Source organism: Chrysemys picta, chromosome 4 (assembly GCF_011386835.1).
Source record: "Chrysemys picta bellii isolate R12L10 chromosome 4, ASM1138683v2, whole genome shotgun sequence".
Classification (NCBI taxonomy): Eukaryota; Metazoa; Chordata; order Testudines; family Emydidae; genus Chrysemys; species Chrysemys picta.
Genome location: NC_088794.1, coordinates 115,080,949 through 115,098,122, shown reverse-complemented (window position 1 = coordinate 115,098,122; position 17,174 = coordinate 115,080,949). Strand labels below are relative to the sequence as shown.

General features: G+C 50.8%; 1 protein-coding gene across 1 annotated transcript; it reads left to right on the top strand.

Moving 5' to 3' along the window:
• Positions 1-2,641: 2,641 nt before the first annotated feature.
• On the top strand, positions 2,642-15,980 carry LOC101947954 (uncharacterized). Its single transcript, XM_005301651.4, has 13 exons — positions 2,642-2,838; positions 4,494-4,670; positions 6,063-6,168; positions 8,267-8,389; positions 8,943-9,174; positions 10,513-10,536; positions 11,464-11,586; positions 12,483-12,670; positions 13,655-13,854; positions 14,273-14,364; positions 14,799-14,853; positions 15,399-15,496; positions 15,678-15,980. The coding sequence occupies exons 1-13, from the start codon at positions 2,642-2,644 to the stop codon at positions 15,932-15,934; spliced, it is 1,872 nt and encodes a 623-aa protein (XP_005301708.3). The 3' UTR covers positions 15,935-15,980.
• Positions 15,981-17,174: the final 1,194 nt, after the last annotated feature.

The window sequence follows — 17,174 nt, the reverse complement described above, 5'->3', positions numbered from 1 at the left end:
TAAGAAGTTCATCGTTCTGTTTTAAGATGGTGCTGTAAGAGGACTTGTAGTTAGGTGTCTTACCTCTTTTGACAGTGACTTCTTACGACCTGGTGCAAGCAGGATATTCCTCAACTTTGAAGGATATGGGTGAATTAGTTTCTGAACTCTTGTGCTTAAGTTTGGTTGTTCCCCCACCCCTTAATACAATGGAGATTGCAATATAGTTCCCTCTCCAGCATGACTCCATTCCTCTGATCTCCAACAGACTGGTAAGCGGCTTGCCAAAACCATGCAACGTGGAGTCACTCTTGCCTATGTTTGGTCCAGCACAACACTCTGTTCCTTGAGTTGCAAATAAAGCTGGTTTATATGTGATGCTGGGGAATCAAAATATCTACAAAGCCTAATATAGGTGGTGGAGCGAGGCCAGGGGCTACATATTTCATCCAAACTATTTTTGTCCAGATGGTGTCAACATCTTGTTGGGATTTTCTTGCCCTTCAAATGAATGTGATTTTTAGCAGCAGCAGAGCATGCTTGCAGGGCTGGAGTTAGAGGGCAGGAGTACAGAGGCTTTTAAAAATTAATCAACCCCCTATTCCACAAGTTAGAGCAGGCAGAGCTGCCTCCTTGTGATGGTATCTGTACTGTAACCCTTAGCCCTCCCCTCTCCTGCTAAGGGACAGTTATTCTCCATTTCATCACCTTTAGAATTGTTGGAGGGAGAGAGTGTTCTTTTTCCAATTGAGAGACTAATTAAATTGTCCAGAAGCCATGTTTTCCACTGTGGCTAGGGGCCTGTAAGGAGATGCACTAGGCCAATCTGAAGGCTGTATTTAAATAGCCCCAAGGAGCAGGCTGTTTGTAAAGAACAGCTGCTAGATAAAATAAAAGCAGAAACACAGCTACACTACCTGTGTGTGACCTTATGTACCCTTCACCATTTATGCAGCATTGGGTGCTTTTAGGGAGTTCAGAGTGGAGTGACTAGTGCAAATGTTAGGGCTTCTTTCACAATGTCCATGTGGCTCCAGTTTGTATTTTTACCTTTGTTTGCTCTGAGTATTGTGAATTAATGGATGGGCAAAAGCATACAGGGTAGTGGCAAATGTAAAAGATATTTTCACAAAGCACATTCTGAATTTATTCACACTGGAAACCTAATTCTAAGAGTTGTGCTCATCCAGTCATGGAAGAGGAAAAAAAGTCATGTGCTCTGGGCCAAACTACCCACTGAATTCCCATAGTGACATATCTGCACCCTCATAATTCTGTTCCCGTTCTTGAATAATTTCAAATGGCAGAGGAGGAAAACTGGCTTGTGGACAACTCTAACAGAAATAGGCATGAAACTTACCCCATGAGTTAATTGCTCAGCTGTGTGGCTCTTACACTGACTGTACCACAAACACTTTCCTAACCATAACTCTTGGACACATAGAGGGGGAGCCAGGAAGGGACATAGCCATTGCAGTGCTGAGCATCACAGCACCAGCTTTTAGAAAACCCTAGGAACAATCCTGAGATTCAAAGCCTGAATTAAGCACCAATGCTCCCTATACAATGAATGGGGAGAGATAGGTACCTAAGAATGCAATCCACAAAAGCCAGCATACTCGATGGGAGTCTGCCTAAACTAGCCAATAGGAGATGCCAACCCAACCCATGTGTCCTAAACCTGTTCCCTCTCAGAATTAGGTACTAGCTCTGTTTAGCAGTCAACAAATGGAACTGCTGGATTCAGACAACTTAAGTGCCTAAGTGTTTCTTATGGGAATGAGTTCAGCAGCTCCCTTGCTCAACACACAACAGCTGGAGGAGGAGATGGGTGCCCTAACCACTGAACTAGAGTAATTCTTCCTCTTTCCCCTCCCCCCCGCTGCCTGGAAAGGGATGGGTTTGGAACGCTGGGCTGTGAGGATCCTTCTCTCTTGCATTAGTCTGAATCTGTCTGAACTCAGGCTATTCATTTATTGGCTTCTGCTGATTTTACTGCTAAGGTCCTTGGTGGTTCTGTCTCTCTATCCACCCTGCCCCAAATTGCACGTAAAACTGTGCTCTATGCTTGGAAACCTGCTACCTTTGACTGGGTGTCAGCCATAATTCTCTTCTGGTACCCTTCAACCCGGTTCACAGACAAAGGGCTCAAGCCCTGCCAAAACTAGATTCTGCTGTGCACTAAGCCCCGGATCCATGGCACTGATTACCAAGGGGGACTGGCCAGTCTCTGCTGTAACTGGGGCTGGACTTGCTTGCTGCCACCCACCTCTACCACTGCCATGACCACTTTACATGAGTGTGGGCTAAACTGGGTTTAATAGCTGATGTTCAGCCTAATGACAGGACCAACTGGTGTGCCCCCTTCACAACTGGGGAGTGGTGGAAGCGGTGGTGTGGGTGGGGTTGTCTGGGGAGCTGTGGAAGGGGGTGGATTGAAGTCAGGACCATCTACAAGAATGAATACACGAAAAGAGGGAAAAAACGGGGCCTGGGTGAAGGGGTCTGTTCCTCACCCCCGCCCAGTTATAGGGGTACTCCCAGTTCCTGCCAGCCCCAGGATCGGGGGCCTTTGGGGGTCCCTAGGTGCGGCTGTCCTGTGCCCCTTCCTCTCCGAGCTGAGTATAAAGCCCTAGGCTTCCCTCTACCTGCTCCTCTGGCCATGTTGCTTTCCAAACCCAGCCTCCCGGCCTCAGGCAGCGGGCGGTCTCCGCACCGCCGATGGAGCTGGGCTGCCGGGAGCCTTGGACAGTGGGATGCGCCGGCCGAGACGCCCCGGAGTGTGGCTCCGGCTCCAGGCACCAGCCTCCACTTCTACGTGCTCTGGTCGCTGCAGGAGCCGCCCCGGCAGCTCAGCAGGTGAGTGAGATCCGCGCCGGGAGGGACCCGGGGACGAGCTGAACGGGTCATCATTGTAGGCCCGGCCCCACCGGCTCTCTCGAGTGCCACGTGGGCTTTCCCGGAGGCTCGGCCTGCGCGGAGCGGCGGGGATCCCGGCCTGGGCTCCGAGTGCGCTCAGCCCGCACAGCTCAGGGTCCTCAGCTCTGGCAATTCCCCGCTTCGCCTGCGGGCGACGCCACTGCTGGCACCCATCCCGCAGCTGTGCCGCTGCCCCCGAGTCCTGACCTGCGGCCCCGGTGTGTGAACCCCGCTGGACAGACACCCCCTGCCCCGCCAGCCCTTAGGTCACGAGGCTGTGCCAAACAGTGGGGAGTAAAATAAACGCAGCTCCCTAATACCCGGCCTTCCTCTCTGTAGAAGCGGTAGGTGGCTTTTACGCAGGACTTCCTACACTCAAAGTGCTGTGCCGGAATCAGCCCAGGACGGCTGGCTGGCGCTGTAATACCTTGGTGTGTCTGATTAGAGACAGCCTTTGCTGTCCCCCTGGATTGTGGGCCCCTTGCAGGTGACAGGTATGTCAGTGATCTGGTACTGAGTGCCACAGTTTATTTATGTGGCTGCTGTGTCCAGAGGCCCAGTCAGGATTAGGGACCAACCATGGTCCCTTCTTTAAGGAGCTTATACATATTTAATCAGTTTGAAATGTGTTGCCTTTCAATTTAATTAAATTATGATTATTGTTTATTTGTATTACTGTGGTGCCTAGGAGCCGCAGTGGACCAGGGCACCAATGTGCTAGGTGCTGTACAAACACAGAGCAGTAAGGCTATGTCTACACTACCACTTATGACAGCAAAACTTATGTCGCTCAGGGGTGTGAATATTCCACCCCCCAAGCGACCTACATTACACCAGCATAAGCGCTAGTGTGCACAGTGCTGTGTCGGTGGGAGAGCTTCTCCCACCGCCATAGCTTCTGGCGCTTGCGGGGGTGGAGAGCTCTCTCCTGTCGTCATAGAGCAGATACATGAGAGATCCTACAGCAGTACAGCTACATCAGTACAGCTGTGTTGCTGTAAGGTATCTAATGTAGACATAGCCTTAGACCAGAGGTTCTCAAACTGGGGTGTGTGGAATGTATTCTGGATGGGGGAGAGAAGCCTTAGGGAAAAAAACCCTTCCTGCACACAGTCAGAGCTGGGTAACCAGAGAGCGGTGGCTGTTGGCCGGACGGTGGTATGGTTCCCTTACTTCATACCACTGAGCAACATAAGTTTTGCCAATGTAAATGGTAGTGTAGACATGGCCTAAGACAAGAGACAACAGTTGGATATAGATAAGGGAGTACAAGGACCCAGTGAAACGATACCGATCAGCATGATCGGCAGTGGTCTGTGCACACCAGCTGCCCATCCATTTTCAAATTGATTGAATACCCTTTGTCCTTATATTATGATGAGAAAGGGTAATAGAAGCATCTAATTTGCCCTCTCAAGCCCATTCATTATTTTCTGTAGGTTAATCACATCCCCATTTATTCATCTCCTCTATAAACTAAATAGTCTTAATCCTTTCAGTCTCTCCTCACATGGATGTCTGCCCAGGCCTCTCCTTGTTTTCATTTGGGCTTCCTGTATTTCTGCTACACCGTTTTTTTTTGTTGTCTCTTCAAGCAAATCCAGCCGGATGTGTTATCAGATTCAGCTGCCTCTGCCGTTGCCAAAACAACTTGTAATCTTTGGCTTGGGTGACTGGAATCGTTATTCCCAAAACACAAGCATCACTGTGGAGGTGCTGGTGAATCCAGATGTCAAGCCACAAAGGATTGGCAAATTGGGGTCTGATGTGAGGTAAATGTTGGGGCTTGGATAGGCACTGATATGCTGCCAATGGTTTAACAGGGGGCTCCTTGAAAAATGCTCCACATCAAGGGCTGACAGAAGTGACATTTCCTGGGTACGTAACACCGGTCTCTTCCCATCACCTCCCAATTCTGTCAGCCCTTCCACCCCCACTCCTCTGTCAACCCATGCTAACCCATCCGAGCCCTTCCAGGAGGTTCTTGTGATTGTTCCTTACACCGGTGACAGCAGAGAGAGGTGGGCCCCTATGGTCCCTGGCTGAGGGGTGCTTTGTCGTGTGGGGAGTGGATCCCTTCTGGTGGGTGCTGGTGGATGGTTGGGGACTAGGTCTCCTTTGTTATTTGAGGTAAATCTGAGCTGATTGCTGGCAGATGTTTCATCTGGTGTGGGGGGGCAGGTCTTCCTCAGCCAATAAGGGAATAGAGGATGTGGAGGGAGTGGGTCCTTCCTAACTTATATGGGGAGTAGTGAAAATAGGGCTCCAGGTCTCCTTCCTGGGACCAGCTCTTAAAACTCTGGGCTAGGGCTGAGCCCTAGCAGGTCGACCCCAGCGGGAAAATGTGCTGCAGCACACTCAGTCAGTGCAGCAGCTGCTTGGTCCCCTCTTCTTCCTTGTGGTGGCCAGCTTTGGGGTGAACGGGTCTGACATGGTGCAGGACCCATGGGGGATACAGGCATGAAGCTTCCCTTACAGCAACTGTTGTAGCAGTGGGGAGCATAGATGTAGCGTGGCAGCTGTCAGCAGAAAGCACCCAGCCAGCTCTGTGCTAGCACAGAAAGCGTTGAACATTTTTGCAGGCAGAGCTGATGCGTAGGCAGAGAGAACCTGACAAGTTTTTATTTTTTGGCGATCTTTCCCCTCTCAAAAATTGTAACCAGTTCTTTTGTCTGCTCTGATCAGTCCCCTATGGCAGATAGGGCCTGATGATTGTGGGTAGGAGAGTGTGGTCATTGTCAAGGAAACGTCCCAAACTGAACATAAAAAGTGTTTGGGCTCTTATGGAAAAGGCCTGTAGAATAGAACTGCATAGTTTTTCTGACCATCCTATAGAACTTAAGTTAGGAACTTAAGATGGGTGGGAGAGAATTTGGAAAGGCTCCCCAGCTCACCTTTCCCCCCTTTATTGGCGTGGCAGTCCCTGTCCCCCTCCCCCCCCCCAGCTCAGCCCTTCTCCCCCATGTTGTTACTAGGATGAAAAAGAATCCTTGCAGCCAAGGGATCTGGAAGGAACAGAAGGTGGGGGAGAGCTCCCTCCCAGGGCTGAGTGCTTTGTGGCCTGGGAGCACTGAATTCTATGGAACATTAGCACTGGTAAGGGAGCAGGATGTCTCCCCTGGGCAGCGTCCACTGTGAGCTGAGATTCCATGGTCTTTGCACAGGTCCCTTGTGTGGGAAGGTGACTGGAGGGTGGATGTTCTGATGGCTTCATTGAAACAAATGGACTGTGGCAACCCTGTTAAACTTCTCCTGACTGTCAATGGGGAGGTAAGAAAGCAGTTCCTTACATATCCTGTTCTTCCTATTGTGGATGCTGGTTATGGCCTGCAACACCCCCTGCTATTCCAGTGCTTGGTCTCCTCCCACAGATCTGCTAATGCACCTCAGGCCTGACCCAAAGCCCTGCTGTTCCAGGCCTATGTTCTACGCACAGGTCTACCAATGCACCTTTGACTTTTAAATGCCACAGGATACTAATAGGTAATGGATGTTTCAATTCCATTCTGCCCCCAGTTCTTGGTATCCAGGCAGCTGGTTGCCCATGTGTTGAAATCACTGGATCAAGTGCCCCTGAGATGGATCCTCTCTTTCTTCCTATTGACCTCCTTTGTAAAGTGCTTGGAGGTCTATGGATGAAAAGCTTTATAAAGCTAGGTATTATTATTGATAAGAGGCTGGAAAGTTCCTGATTGCAGCACTCCTGAATAAGGCTCCAATCCATGGGCTGAGTTCAGACTCCTTGTCTGTCTGTCCATCTGAGCATCCATGTAGCTTTCCACTCTCTTAGTCCTGCAGATTCTGAGGCCTATGGCATTGCTGTCAAGGTTGGGAATGATGACCTAGGGATCTGGCATGTTCATATTTGCAACCTTTCGGAGCCAGCACCTGTATTGGTTCCAGGGTCTCACTGCTGGCTGACTCTGAGGATTCCTGCCTTGTTTCACTTCCCTGGGGCTGTTACATTGTTTGTAGCTATCACAGCACTGGGTGCTCTGCTTAATTCCCAGCAATAGCTCTGTGATGGTTCCCCCTAGACAATTGCCTAGCCCCAGGGGAAAGAAAGAGAAGCAAAGAAGCTCCATGTGAATGAGCATCCACTATAGTAAATACCTCTGGGGTGAGAAACGCCTTCATCACCACCAGTCCAAGTTCCAAAAACTGGCTAACTGCTAGATCTCAAAATGTGATTGTAAATTGGGAATCATTGTTGAGCAGCTGTGTTTCCAACGGGGTCCCACAGGACTCCGTGCTTGGCCCTACACTATTTAACATTGTTATCTACAACCTGGAAGAAAACATAAAATCATCACTAATAGAGTTTGCAGATGACACAGAAACTGGGTGAGTGGTAAATAATGCAGAGGACAGGTCACTGTTTCAAAGCAATTTGGATCACTTGGGAAATTGGGTGCAAGCAAACACTGTGTTTTAATACAGCTAAATGGAAATGTATACATCTAGCAACAAAGAACACGGGCCATACTTACAAGATGGGAGACTCTAGCTTGGGAAGCAGCGAATCTGAAAAAGATTTTGGGGTCATGGTGGATAATCCGCTGAACATGAGCTCCCAGTGTGATGTTGTGTCAAAAGAACCAGTGCAATCCTGGGTTGCATAAATGAGGGAATCTCAGCTAGGAGAAGCAATTATTTTATCTCTGTATTTGGCACTGGTGCAGCCACTGCTGCAATACTGTGTCCAGTTCTGCTGTCCACAGTTCAAGCAGGATGGTGATACATTGGAGAAGGTTCCGCCACGAGAATGAGTAAAGGAGTAGAAAACGTGTATTATAGTGATAGACTCAAGGATCTCAATCTATTTTGCTTAACAAAGAGAAGGTTAAGGGGGTAACTTGATTACAGGCTAGAAGTATCTATGTGGGGAACAAACATTTAATAATGGGCTTTTCAATCTAGCAGAGAAAGGTATCATACAATCCAATGGCTGGAAGTTTAACCTAGACAAATTCAGACCAGAAATAAGATGTACATTTTTGACTATCAGGGTAATTAACCTTTGGAACAATTTACCAAGGGTCATGTTGGATTCTCCATCACTGGCAATTTTAAAATCAAGATTGGATGTTTTTCTAAAATATCTGCTCTGGGAATTATTTTGGGGAAGTTTTTTATGGCCTGTGTTATACAGGAGGTCAGACTAGATGATTACAGTGGGCCTTTCTGGCCTAGGAATCTTTAAGAGCTGGACACTGGGGCTCCTGGCCTGCAGTTGATCTCTCTCTTGTAATTTAGCTTTTACTCACTCTGTGAGTGAGGGAGACTAAGACACTGGTGTGTATGAAACATGGGGGCAGGCTGAGAATGTTGTTCTTATGCTGCTCTGTGGTCCCTGTCTGTCCCTTAGCTGCTCAAGGGCATCTACAACAGCACCCCCACTCGTCCGTTTCTGGCACTGGAGCCCACCCAGTCACCAGTCCTCCCAGAAGATCCCATGTCCCCCATCCAGGTCTTGGACGATACCACTGAGGTATGTGCACGTTGGACACCTCAACTGTACTTTCCCACCCTCTCCCTTGCTCATAGCTACTCGAGGCCAGTGAGCTCTATTTGCAGGTGAAGCCATTGGCACACTCTGCTAGCAGGGCCCTGCTGAACGGGTTAGTGAAGCTAAGGTCTGGTCTGTGCTGGAAAGATCAATGAATTGCAGTGTTCCTCACTTGAGTCAAATGCACCTAGTGTCTACAGGTAAATGCTTCAGCTTGTCACTGTGCTGCTCTCCCACCTTCCAATAATGCCCCCGTTCTTGCTCTGCCACTCTTCGGTTGGCAATCTGAAGATGGACTGCTTGCTGGGCATGCAGCAGGAGGAACAGCTGGTGGCTACATCAGCTTGGTTCCCTCACTAAAATTAGCCTCCACCACAGTAGTGGGCTAACTGTGGGGGTCCTGGCTCACCTGTCCCTTTGTCATCTCCAGCCATGGATGAAGCTGATCTAAAGAGCCAAGTGAGATATAGAATGGGCTTACTTTTTCTCCCAGAAGCCATAGACAGCTGATTCTGCTGTGACTTCTGTTGGACAGGTTAAAGGTCAGAGTTTGGAGGTGACTGCCAGAGCACAAAGGACCAGAAGTAAGGATTTATCTCCACTGCCAAAAAAGATGTTGATGCCCCTTGCCCCAGAGTCACCCACTGGCCAAAAGGCACCCAAGGAGGCCAGGAGGAAAATCCACAAGCCTAGTCCTCTCCAGCTAAAGAAGCCTAGGAAAGTCTTGTTTGAGCCCAGGGCATGTGGAGGGGAGCAGGATGCTGAAGGTAACTCTGGTTCCGTAAATGCGGAGTGAGATACAGACATTAGGATGATAGCTTTCAGGGTGTCTATTCTGGGTCTTGCCTGCTTGACTCCCAGACCTGTGTGTGCTGCCTCTAGAGACAGTTGCCCAGTGTGTTCCTAAGCCCAGCCAAGAGGGTCCCTTGTGTCCCTCTCAGAACCCTGAGAATCTCTCTCCGGTTCTGTCCTTGAACAAATGGCTTGAGTGTGCAACCTCTGCCTGTTTGGTCAGAAATGGAACTCGGGGTCTCCTGAATGCTACTGCACTGCACCGTGTAATAGTTCACTTACCTCTTCATCTGTAGCTGTCAAAGCACTTACAAATGAAGATAAATGTAATTATCCCCATTTATAGCTGAGGAAACTGAGGCACAGAGAGCATTACTCATTGTTATATAGTGGTCAGTGACACAGCTGAACTGAGATCACCGGTATCATGATCTCTAGTCCTGTACCCTGTCCATTGGGCCAGCCAGTCTCCCTTACCAGTACTATATCTCTTGGTCCATATCGGACACGTCATTAATTGATGCCAAATGCAGAGCGTGCCAGGAGAGTATTTTTAAAAATGTTCTTGCATTGAACTCCCTTTGTATGTAACAGTCTGCAGGGAGTTGGCTGGCTCACAGGGACTGGGGAATTGGAAACGGAACCTTTCTCCTTTAGAGCATTGGTTCCAAGTCAACCCCAGCTTGGGACCAAAAGCTGTAAGCCTTTGAAGGCTATTTATTGTACGAAATGAGTTGTTGGGTCTTAGTCCCATTCCTAGTGAAACAAATATCCCCATCCCCAAACCACTGTCACAATGGTTCCCCTTGTTGGCAGTTTGAGCAGAGAAGGAGTCATGGAGCCTGATCTCCTGTCTCACCCTAGAGGGGTCCCCCCAGGGAGTGGGTGAAACACAGTGGCAGAGGCTTTACTTGTACCTGTTCTGGGGATACAGATACCATCTATCTCCAGAGCTCTCTCGCACCTTTCACCAGCACTAATCTCACCTACTCTCCTATGCTGTTTGAGACCCAAGCCCCTGAACCTGGAGGTTTGCGCAGACAGGCGAAATGAGCTGGTGGTGACTCTTCACTCTCTGTGAGTCAGCCTGTCACCCTGATATGTGGCTGGATTGGAACCAGTGTGCTAGTTGTGAGAGGCACTGTATCCACTCCCATGGATCTCCATGTTCAGAGGTGTCATTTCCATGGCAATGTGCCAGGGTAGGGAGAAGAGGCACTTGCACTGTATCACAGGATTGAGTAGCTTCTAGGAGGTGACTCCCCACTGCTGCTTTCAGGGGACCATCATCTGTTTGTGTTTTCTCTCTGCAGACTTGGAGGTGAAGGAGTTGCAAGGTGAGAACCTGGTGCTCAGACCCTGGCCTGGCTTCTGAGCCACTTGGGGATATTGTTCCTTTAATGTCGTAGGCCTTGGAGTGAATATTCATGCTTGTCCCTTTAACTTCCTAAGCTTCAGGAACTGTGAGCAGGCTATGAGTACTCTGCCTGCCCTCATGGAGTTGCCCCCAAACTATACACCCTGGGCATTGTGAGACGGACAGGAACTATCTCCAATGCCCCTTGCAGCCTCCCTGAAATCTGAGCTGCCCCATTGGGTACTTGACCAAAGGAGGTGGATAAAATGATGCATAGACTTTTTCCAGCTTCCCCGCCAGTTAGTATAGGGGCCTGGTGGTGAGGGAAGAACCTTGGAAGGGAAAGGAGAAGGAAATGGAAGAAGGGAAGAAGCTTCCCTAAAGAACTAGCTGGAGGAAACCCTGGCCTCTCATCCCCCACATGCTCTAGGAGCTGGCAGTCCCCTAGTCACCAGACTCTCCCAATACCCTTAAATGTAGGAGAAAAGAACTGGACCTGTCCACAGCTGAGGCTCCTTTCTGGCATGGATGCTCAAAGGGATCAAAATGTCCCCCACCTGCTTGTCATGAAGTGCAGGGAGCATGATCCTGCAGCTAGCCAGACTCCCTACTGCTGACTTCCTGTGTTACTGAGAATGGGGCGGGAAAACCCCATGATTACTCCCTAAAGCCAACAAGAAAATCCCCATGCCCAAGGGGCCCTGGCCTCCAGATCACTTGGGTGTAGGTATGTAGTGTTTCTTGCCCTGCCATCTGTCCTTGGGGGTTCAGGGCCTCAGGCTTCCACCTTCCCATGAGAGTCCAGGCCTCTGCCTCCTCACTTTGTCTTCTCCATGGAAGAAAGGAGACCCTGAGGCCCCCATATCTGGTTCAGTGACACAGTTCGGTTTGGTCTCTCCTTCTCCAGTCTGTCCGAGCCCACGATGGTGTCACGCCATGTGCCTCAGTGACCCAGAAACAGCCATTTTGATTGGTGGAGAGGGAGCCAATCAACAGCCTTGCAAGGATGGTCTCTGGAAACTAGAGATTGGTGAGAAGTTTGGGGCTGGGCAGGGGAAGGCAGAGGTCCCTAGGGGTGTAAGGCATCTCTGGGCGAAGCAGGAGCTGAGTGCATTGAATCTGCTCCGAGCCAGGCAGATGAAGCATTCCACCCATGCCAATGCCATTCTGTGCCGAACCCTCCGCAGGGAGGGCTGTATTATTCTACATGGATAGGCTGAAAGCCACTGTCTCCTTCTGCTGGGATGAGAATGTGGGAGTGTGCCCCCATGGCACCTCTGCTCACCCTGCTATGGGCAGCTATTTCTCCATTTTTCTCTCTTGCTCAGCTTCCTCCTTGTTCTCTGTTTTATCCTTTTTACATGTTCTTTGCTGATTCCTCTTCCTCCCCGCTCCTTTCTGGTAGCGCCATTTCCCCCTCTTCATCCCTCCACTCAGCAGAAGGCTGCATGCTGCTGAGGCTGGGGGCCATCCATTGGTGCCACCCAATGCTGAGGCCAGTGCCTTGGGCCGCAGCCTGAACCTGCAGTCCTGCATGTGTGAGTTGCTCCTGCTGTTGGCTGTTAGGACTAGGAGCATCAGTGGAAGCAGGGAGGGGGAAATGGGTGGCTTTCAAGGAGCAGAGGCTGCGGCACACTTTGCAGTGTCTGAGGGGTTTGTGGGGTGAACCCAGGGTCCTGCCGCTTTCCACACACGCAGATCTTCTTTTCCACCCAGCTATTCCCCAGCTATATGTTGCCCCCACGCCCTCCACCTCCAACCCCAGAAACAGTGCTGTAAGCCCTTCCCTCTGGCACTGAGTCAAGAGTTGGGAGGAATGAAGGGAGCAGGGTCCTGACCAAAGGCTGATAGGGGATAGGGCTTTTGAGGTGTGGGGAGTGAAGGGAGGGTCTCTGCCCCCTCACTAGTATGGCGTTACTCCGACAGACAATGATTTCTGGTTCCCCGTGGATCTGCCACCACTGGGTTCTGTGCCGCCCTGCTCACGTGGTCACACCGCCACCTACGACCTGGACACCAAACGCATCTATGTCTTTGGGGGCATGAAGGAGGGCAAGCCCTACAGCACCATCTACATCCTGGACACAACCACCTGGAAGTGGCTTCACGTGGCTGTGAGTAGTGGAGCTTCTGCAGGAAAGAGACAAAGCATGGGGGGAGGGAAGGAGAGGAGAGGGGAGGGGAGGGGGAGAAGTGTGTTTCTGTCAGGGACCAGCTGGGAACCCAAGAGCAATGTGCCCGTGTCCTTGCTCTTGTGCTTGCTCTTTGGCCCCTGGCCCAGTGTCAGGCACTGTGCGTTGGTTCCCATTTCATGGTCAGTGGAAGGGATGTGATCAGGGTCATCGATAGGAGCCTTCAGGAAGGCAAAGGGGAAGTGGGCTGTTCTGGGTTCTAATCCCCCCCTTGCTTTGTCCCTTGGGGTGAGCCAAGTTAGACCCAGCCAGGAAAACTTGGTTAAAAAGCTTGAAGCTCACTGGAAACCAGATAGTGCATCCAGTGTGAGTGAGGTTGGAGGCAGAATGGATTGACACTAGATGCTGTATCTGAGCCAAGCTACATGGGAGAATAGCACACAAATTGCAGGGGGAAATGGTCCCCCATTTGTGGGGGGCTAGTGGAAACCTGGTCAGGGCACCAAGATAATGATTTGACTTTCTTGGTTCAGAGGCCCTCATCTTGTGCTTTCCCCCTTCCCTCTTTGTTTCCTGGAGAGAAACTTTCCCAGCTGGTGATCCCCTGCACCTTCCTCCCTTCCCTGTCTGGGCAGCACTAAAGCACAAGGAAAACCAGAGGGCTGAGAGAGAATGGCAAAGGTGGGATTAGCAGTGATTGGGGTGGAAGTGTTTCCAGAATGACCTCCTCTTCCTATTTGTGTTCAGAACCAATTGGGATCAGTGGGGTGATGACCTGTTCAGGTCAGAGGAAGGTGGGACATAAACTGAGCAGATATTGTCCACCCGCATCTTAGAGTTCTGGTCATGGAGCAGGTGGAGTGGCACCAGGACTCACTATACGCATGGCCAGCAGGGAGCTGACCCATGCCAACCTGTGCGCTTCATTTTCACACATGAAACATGACTGGAAACTTTCTTCCTCAGGCCAAGGGGAAGGTGCCAACACTGGCCTACCACAGCGCCACCATCTACCACAAGGAGCTTTTTATCTTTGGAGGGACTTTCCCCAAGATGGCATCCCTGGAGTCCAGAGCCTGCAGCAACACACTCTACGTCTTCAACCCTGAGTACAAGATTTGGTACCAGCCCATTGTGGAGGGAGAGAAGCCCTTACCTCGGCTCGGGTGAGACACCTTCATTTCAGCCCTCAAAGATAGAGGGAGGGAAGCACCAGCAGGTCCCATCTAGTTAATCTGCACACCTGAAGGGCAGGGCATGATTGTCCCCCAGTCACATCCCCAGGGCTGGTCCAGTCCTAGTTTTAAATGTCCCAAGCGAAGCAGCTCCTAGCCCTTCCCTGGGGGACTGTCCCATGTTGATGGGTTGTGCACTAGCAGGTGGTGCTCAGGTATTAGGCTCTCATGGCTGTGGGGAGCACAGAAGGGAGGAATGGCCATCTGTAAACTCAAGCTGCCCCAGCCCATAAGAGTGTAGCTGAGTTAATGGTTCTCCTGGAAGCCTGCTTTTGTGAAAAGAGACTGAACCCTCAATTCCAAGAGGTTCCAGAGGCTGCCTTGCTCACTCACCTCCCTCTCTCCCCAGCCATTCAGCCACTCTGCTGAGGAACAAGCTGGTGATCTTTGGGGGTCAGAGGACCCCTTTGTACCTGAATGATGTGCACATCTTGGATCTGGGTGAGAATAGGACATCGCCATCCTGTCAGGCTATACTGGGCAGCTGGGGTGGGAATCCAAGGGCTGCCTGCCTTAGGAAACATGATTGGGGGACAGGAGGTGAATGAGGGCCCTTATGTGATATGGGAGGGGGACAGCATGGCTCTGAGGTGTCTGGACCAGAGTAAGAGGATGGGAAGCTGTGGATGTAGGGAAGGCCCTGATGGGGTGGGTAGGAGATGGTTTGGCCCAAGGCAGGGGGTAAGAAACATCAGGCACTGGTGATTGCAAGAAGCTGGGTAGCAGATTAAACCGGTTGCTGCTCTGATTTGATGCGGCAAACCCTATGTTCCCCAAGTTCAGCACAGAGGTGTTTGTCTTGCAGTGGGGCTGGGCAGAGCTGCTAGGATTGCCATGCATTTGAAGTGTCTCCTGTTTTTTCCCCTGTGCTTCAGGTTACATGGAGTATGTGCCGGTCCCATTTCTTTCAGGACAGCCTTCTTCACGCTGGTAAGATCCTGCTGCAGGATCAAGAGGCCTCTCTCCCCGCCCCTGTATCTCACTTCATGGCTGGAACTGTGCTTCCTGCATGCTTGCAGGGCTACCACCCAGTACAACTCGCCCTCCCTGGTGCCTGGGCAGCAGCAGAGCCAAAGAAAGGGAGAAACCCTTATAAGGAGAATGCTCGGTTCCTGAAGGGAGGCCCTTGGGTACTTGCAAACATAAAACCCTCTGCCCTTCATTAGCACCTTTTGTCTGAGGTTCTCTGGTGCTTCTCAGACACACATTAAGCCTCTCAGCACCTGCAGAGATGAGTCACCATCTAAGGCACAGAGAGGAAAGTGACTTGCCCGGGGTTATGCAACAGTTCAGGGGCAGACCTGGGACTAGAACTCGGGAGTCCTGACTCCCATCTGTGACGTGAACCACTATCCCAGGCTTCCGCTCCTAGGTAAGTAGAGGCCCCCTAGGTGGTGTTTGGGGGAGAGGGGCAGGGAAGGTGGGTCCCCTACATGTTTTGCTCTGGTTATTGTTATGCTTTGCTCTGATTCTAGCTTCCATGCTTCAATGCCAGTGTCTGACCAGAAGGTCCTGATCAGTGGAGGCTGCAATGCCAAGGGAGCCCTGCATGACGTATTCACTTTTCACCTTGGTGAGTAACTCCCCATTCCCTCCTCCGAGCTGCTGACTGACAAAGAATTGCTGAAGGTGGCTGTTGTGCTGCAGTGACAATGCACTTGCTGGTATTTCTGGCAGCCTTGTGTCCATCTGTCTGTTTCATCCCTGGCACCGAGGACAGCTTTGCCAGCAGCGATCGTTCCTTTCTATTGCAGACACCTTTGCATGGAGCACAGTGACACACAGTCACCTCTCCTTAGTGCCCCGGGCTGGCCACACGCTGCTCAACCTCACCTCTGCCCACCTGACAGATGTGGACAAGGAGAGCCAGAGCAAGCGCAACCTGTGCACGGTGCTGGTTTTTGGTGGCTCAGACTGTGCTGGGACCTTCTACAATAGCACAAGCAAGATCCAGCTGGACCTAGAGGAGACCAAGCCCAGGACAGCAGGGGTTCTGGGTCATGGTAAATAGAGACACATGGATAGAGAGTGGGTGGCAATAAATGAATCAAAGCAAAGAGGCGAACCAAGTCTCTGCATGTAGGTGAAATCTGCCCCACATTTGGAATGTCTCCCTGAAACCTGCGGTGACTTCTTGCCTATGTTGGGGCCCAGGGACATGCAGCCTAAGGACTGGGCACAAATCTCCAGCCTCACACTTGCATGTGCCTATGCTTTGACACCTAATTACCCTGGGAAGCCTGAACTAAATCTGCAGTGTCCTGTTAGAGGAATTGTCCCCATGGCTTTGGGCAGAACTAGTCTCTTGCTTTCCTCTTTTGCTGTATTTCACTTCTCTTCCCTGCCCCAAATCCCAGCTTCTGTTGGGCAGAAGTGAAGGTGACCTCATATATTCACTCTTAACTGGGTAAGGAGAGGGGGTTGCTGCAGGCTCTGAAGAGAGGGCTGTAAGGTGAGGATGTGAGTTGCCCACCAAAGCTGGCTGGATCTCAGCTGCAACTTGGCAGTTCCTTTCCAGGAATGGGGTTCTTCTGGCTTGGAATGAATGAGAATTCACCACCCAGAAATCTCCCCTTGGGAAGATTTGCTAAAAAGTGAGTGACTGGCTTTCTACAAGTGGCTGAAAAGTGTCTGATGCTGTGTGATGTCTGGGTGTAAGTGGCATGCCATCTGGGGATGGGGAAGAGAACGTTGTCATCTTTGGCTAAGGGGGGAGCTGGCTGCTATGCCAGCAGTGAGGAGACTAGTTCTCCCAGGTTGCTGCGGGGTGAAGGGAAGACATATAGATCACCCAGCAGCCTGGGACAACTAAGCTCCTTCATGCTGTCACTGCCGGCGTGGCAGGCATGGTGTAGAGTAGCTGTCGGTGGTTCCCTACAAGAGCAGAGACACCCGGGGTTGGGGTCTAACTCTCATTATGTTTACAGGAGGAGAGGGTGGGCCTGATCTTCCTTGCACTTACAACCATGTGAATTGGGGGTTACTGTAACTGTGGTGCGGGTGCTAGGACAATCAGGCCTAGTGTGTTAATGGCCTACTTTTACTCTGTGCGCTGAGTGGTTCTTTGATATTCTTCCATGGCTGGTGAAAGTGAGGCCCCCTCAAGCTGGCCTTGTCCCATAGGTACAACTCAATCTTGCTATGAACATTTCCTGTAAAGGGTATTGCCTTCACCCTCCACAATAAAAAAGCTAAGATATCTTCAGCAAGCCCATTCCTGGGCCCAAAGCCACACAAATGCAGGGCTGAGG

Bases quoted from the DNA above. Each gene is read 5' to 3' on its own strand.
- LOC101947954 (XM_005301651.4), top strand. From the start codon at position 2,642: ATGTTGCTTTCCAAACCCAGCCTCCCGGCCTCAGGCAGCGGGCGGTCT. The intron at 8,390-8,942 runs GTATGTGCACGT...TCTGTTGGACAG, and splicing joins TCTTGGACGATACCACTGAG to GTTAAAGGTCAGAGTTTGGA. The intron at 12,671-13,654 runs GTGAGTAGTGGA...TTTCTTCCTCAG, and splicing joins GGAAGTGGCTTCACGTGGCT to GCCAAGGGGAAGGTGCCAAC.